This window comes from Solanum tuberosum, unplaced genomic scaffold, assembly GCF_000226075.1.
Source record: "Solanum tuberosum cultivar DM 1-3 516 R44 unplaced genomic scaffold, SolTub_3.0 scf00027, whole genome shotgun sequence".
NCBI classification, from domain to species: Eukaryota; Viridiplantae; Streptophyta; class Magnoliopsida; order Solanales; family Solanaceae; genus Solanum; species Solanum tuberosum.
Genome location: NW_006238953.1, coordinates 592,200 through 596,979, shown reverse-complemented (window position 1 = coordinate 596,979; position 4,780 = coordinate 592,200). Strand labels below are relative to the sequence as shown.

Here is a 4,780-nt window from a genome sequence, read left to right as displayed (position 1 = left end):
TTCAAAGGAGATATTCTTATGATTTATGAATCTTTATGATTGAATTGGTATTACTAGAAACTCACCATTTCAAAGACTAAAATTATGAATATGGTATAATTTTATATATTTTCGTTGGGAGTTACTTAGCACCGAGCGGTATTTTGGGATGAAGGTTTTTGTTTAGCGTTCATGGACCTTTAGTAGCAATTCCTAAGTCCCAGAACAATGTGTCGCCATAGGATCTTGTCTCAAATAGAAATTAGTTAGAAGATCCACCTTAGGTCAAACTCATGGTCCTTACCTTGGCATGTAGGACAATCTCTTTTCGGTATGGGTGTAAGATAACAGACTCCATGTTATTTCTCACATGGTTTAATATAGGTTAAGAATATCTCCCACAGTTCAGTTTTTCGGATTATTGCTTTGACCTTATATTTAGTTATTTTAGTTTCAGTATTTATCAGTTGCATGTTTTACTACTTGGTCATTTGATCATTCATGTATTTCAGTTTCATATTCAATTTAGCGTCCCAGATTCATCAAGTCCAGCTTTACAAATTATCATCCATATATCTCATACTCAGTACATTCTTCGTACTGATTCACATATCTCTTGTGCCTACATATTTCATATGAAGTAGATTCAGGTTGTTACTATCAGAATCCTAGTTAGTTGGATCACAGCTTCCACTCAGAAGGCGATGAGTTCTCTAATCTCAAGCACTCAAGTCAATTTGTAGTTCTATTATATTATTTCTATTCACGTGTATTGAATAAGGTAAGCAGGGCTCATGTCCCACTAACTATAATCAGTACTAGTAGAGGCTTCATAGACATTCAGTTAGAGTTGTTGTATTTAGTCTATTCTATTTTAGATTCCTTTCATGTTACATTTGTTGTAGACAAAACTTTGTTCAAAAATATATTGAACCAATATTCCATAATTATGCTTCCGCTCAGTCTTTTTCATTCTTCTACTTGTTCATATTTAGTTGCTCATGACTATGCTAGTATCAAGGGTTAGCTTGAGTCACTCATGACTTTAAGCACCATGTTACGACTAAGGGTAGTCTCGGATCGTGACATATACTACCCATTTTTCATAGCACATCATCTCCACCTTTCTCTATTTTTCATTAGACGAATCAAAATAGGCCTCATATGTATTAATACAAGAAGCAGTAGTATGCCAATAAAGTTTCCCATTGACAAACTTACCTTAAAAATTTAATAGCCTCGTCCTCAGACAACCATTAACGCTTTCTCAAGAATAATTATTTAAACTATATAAGTTGATCTTAACTTGTAGTGTTGAAAATATAGACTACCTTGTAGTCATCACGAAATTCATCATTCAAAACCATCTATGGGCCAACAATAGGATTAGGAAATTTCTTGAACTTCCTAATTGATGAATATAAACATGTTAGTGGACTTAAAGGAAGGACAAATTAATTAAATTCATGATCGAAACAAATTCGTCATTGACTAGATAATCAAAATTATATTCCTCAATAGAGCCATTAAGTAAGGAACTAACAGAACAATTCTTAAAATGGTATTGATATCCATTACCATATGTGTACCTTTGTTGGATCAACATAATATGTGATTCCGAGGCGTTTTAGGTGAAAGGTGTAGAAGAGCACCCAAAAAATCGAAAAGACGCAATATAAGAAGTAAATATCGAAGTTGGGAAGAATTTCGGACGATGCAAGCTAGAGCATTGACTAGCACATTGGGCACTGCGCTAGAGCCCAAACTTTTAGAAGTTGAGAAAAGCACACTGATAGCGCACTGCCTAATGTGTCTTGTTCTCAAGATTACCTCTAGCTAGGAACCTACCACTAATGCTTAATTAGTAGTGTACCTTTAATTCTTCGTTTTATTGTTAATTTCTCCTTACTGTGTATAATCAGATATTCTTTTGTATGTTGTCTGTCAGTTACTTTCACCTGATGATGTATACAAATTTACTCATGTTCCTGTTTTAGCTTGAGCAAGTTTATATGGTCATATCCTTATAATGATCAAGTCTTTTCTAACAGAAGGATTGGCCTATGTTGATGTATGAGAGCTTACTGAGTATATCGTAGAACAGAATCAAGACTCGTGCTTCTTGAATCCAAACCACATCGAATCTGACTGGTGATTCGAAGACATCTCATATCTTTCTGTACCAGAGACTAATCGAAGCCACAAGTATTCGACATGAAAATTTAAGAGAGAAAGTGCCTTCCAGGACTTTTATTCGACATGACTAGCGTGTATCAAAAGAATTAGAATGTCCACCTAAGCCAGAGGTATTTGACATGATCAACTTCATGGGAACGTACAAACAAACGTATTATCCAAATAAAATCACTAGAAGAACAAAGAATCAGATGAATCAATATAGCATTTCATGCCTAAACTAAGTAGTATTATACATCACATCAAATCAGTAGCAGAAGAAAATAAGAAACAGAAGGAAGAATCAGATGACAAATCCAGCAGAAATTCCATTTCAGTATACAGTCCCCAAACTCAGAAAACAGAGAATTTTATGTACTACACACATTATACATCTATCTTAATCCAAGAATCTGCTGAATATATCTAAATTTTTACTCAATTTCTACCATTCAACATAAATTGCTTAAACCTGTCATTAGCATCAGTAAAGAATGGAGCATTCAAAAGCTGATCAGCAGTTGGTCTGTTCACTGGATTCTCTCTAAGACAAGCAAGAACAATCTCTTCAAACTCCTCCGAAAACGCCCTTTTCTTTCGATTAACCAAATTCTTCATCACTTCCTTGAATCTCCCATCCCTCTTGATCATCATCTTTTTAAGTGATTTTGGCAGTTTCTTCTTCCTCCTTATCTTATCCACTATATAGTTGAAGTCTCTACGATTCCGAACAGGTAAATCCCCATACACTAATTCCAGTGCTGTTATTCCCAATAACCAAATATCAGATTTTGGTCCACTGTTACCTTCATTTTCTCTTCCATACACCTCTGGTGCAGCACCCCATCTAAAAATATGTTTCGGATTCATAAACGGAGCGTATTGATTATTGGCTTGATTTGGGGTTTCGGAATCATAAACAGATGCTTCATATGCTAACTTGATCGAAATTTCTTGAGTAGCATAGTCGATATGAACAAAGATATCTCCAGCATTCAAAGTGTTATGAACCCTTTGATTAAACTCAACATGAATTTCATCTCTTAGAGCAATAAGTACTTGTTTAAGAACAACAGAAATGAATTCCTCTGACAATTTTTTCTGAGGACGAGTAGATAGAATATATCGAAGAGATCCCTCAGACATATACGGCAAAACAACACATAACAACTCATCATTATCACTGAAAATGTTGGTAACAGCACTGAAAATTCTCTTAGATCCAATTATTTTTCCATAAGGAGTATCAGTAAGGCCTGCTTTACCTTGACGCCAGAGGTGACGACTTTCAGTTTCACTTTCGTTCATGTCGATGATCTTCAAAGTGACATATCCAGATTTGATAGGTATTTCAGTATCTGGTTTATGTTCGGTATAGAGAGCTCTGTAAACAGCGCCGAATCCATGAGAAAAAGAGCCAATGTCCAAGTTGAGAAGATACGTATCTTGAGTTTCTGGATCAGTGATGATTGGCTGACGTAGTGGTGGGATTTCTGGAGAAGATAGACTTGATCTTGAAACAGGGGCATAACGCATTGATAGACTGGATCTATTAGATTCGAATTGAAGTGGGAGACTTGCGAAAGAAGGAACAGGGTCTGGTGCATTTGAAGGAGAACCAATATACGCTGGAAAACTTGTAGAACCAGTTTCTTTGGGAAGGTATGGGTTATAGGGGTTCTGGATTTTCTTCATCTTTTCTTGGGAGCAGAGAATCAGAATTTCAGAAAAAAAATGGAGTTTGGTTCGTGAGGAAGACGAAGAAGAAGATGTATTTATAGCTTTGGCAGTTTGGGTTGTTATTTCCCGCGCATAATTGGTTCAACTAACCCTTATATACCACATTTTCATTGAGTCTTTAATTTTTCCATCTGTTATATTTTTATATTTTGACTATCGTATTAATAATTTTCTATAATTCATTTTTCAAATTTCTATTACTATTTGTTATATTTTTATATTTTGATTATCGTATTACTAGTTTTTTATTTTTTTCAATTTTTGCTACTATTTGTTATTTCTTGTACTTTGATTATCGTATTACTAGTTTTCTATTTTTCGTTTTTTAAAAAAAAAAATTTGCTACTCTTTGTTATTTCTTGTACTTTGATTATAGTATTACTAGTTTTCTATTTTTTCATTTTTTTTAATAAAAAATTTGCTACTATTTGTTATTGCTTGTACTTTGATTATCGTATTACTAGGTTTATATCTTTGTTTGCAATTTTTGCTACTATTTGTTATTTCGTGTACTTTGATTTCGTATTACTAGTTATTCGTCTTTCGTTTTTTCAATTTTTGCTACTATTTATTATTTCGAGTACTTTGATTATCGTATTACTAGTTTTATATCTTTCGTTTTTTTTCAATCTTTGCTACTATTTGTTATTTTTTATACTTTGATTTCGTATTACTAGTTTTCTATCTTCACATTTTTAAAATTTTTGATACTATTTGTCATTTTTTATACTTTAATTATCGTATTAATTGTAGTTACTATTAAAAATATTTTGTGACATTTTCACTTTGATATATTCTTAACTGTTCTTTCTTGAGTTGAGGCTATCAAAAACATTTTTTAATTTTTTTTCAGGAGCAGGGGCAACTCAAGCTCTTTGATGGCCTA

The 4,780-nt window shown here is 33.4% G+C and overlaps 1 protein-coding gene across 1 annotated transcript; it reads right to left on the bottom strand.

Annotated features, from left to right (window-relative positions):
* Window positions 1-2,592: 2,592 nt before the first annotated feature.
* On the bottom strand, window positions 2,593-3,849 carry LOC107059600 (serine/threonine-protein kinase BLUS1-like). Its single transcript, XM_015306296.1, has one exon. It carries the CDS (start codon window positions 3,847-3,849, stop codon window positions 2,593-2,595), a length of 1,257 nt encoding a protein of 418 aa, XP_015161782.1.
* Window positions 3,850-4,780: the final 931 nt, after the last annotated feature.

What these genes read in the sequence shown, in the direction of transcription:
- LOC107059600 (XM_015306296.1), bottom strand. Translation starts at nt 3,849, where the DNA reads ATGAAGAAAATCCAGAACCCCTATAACCCATACCTTCCCAAAGAAACT.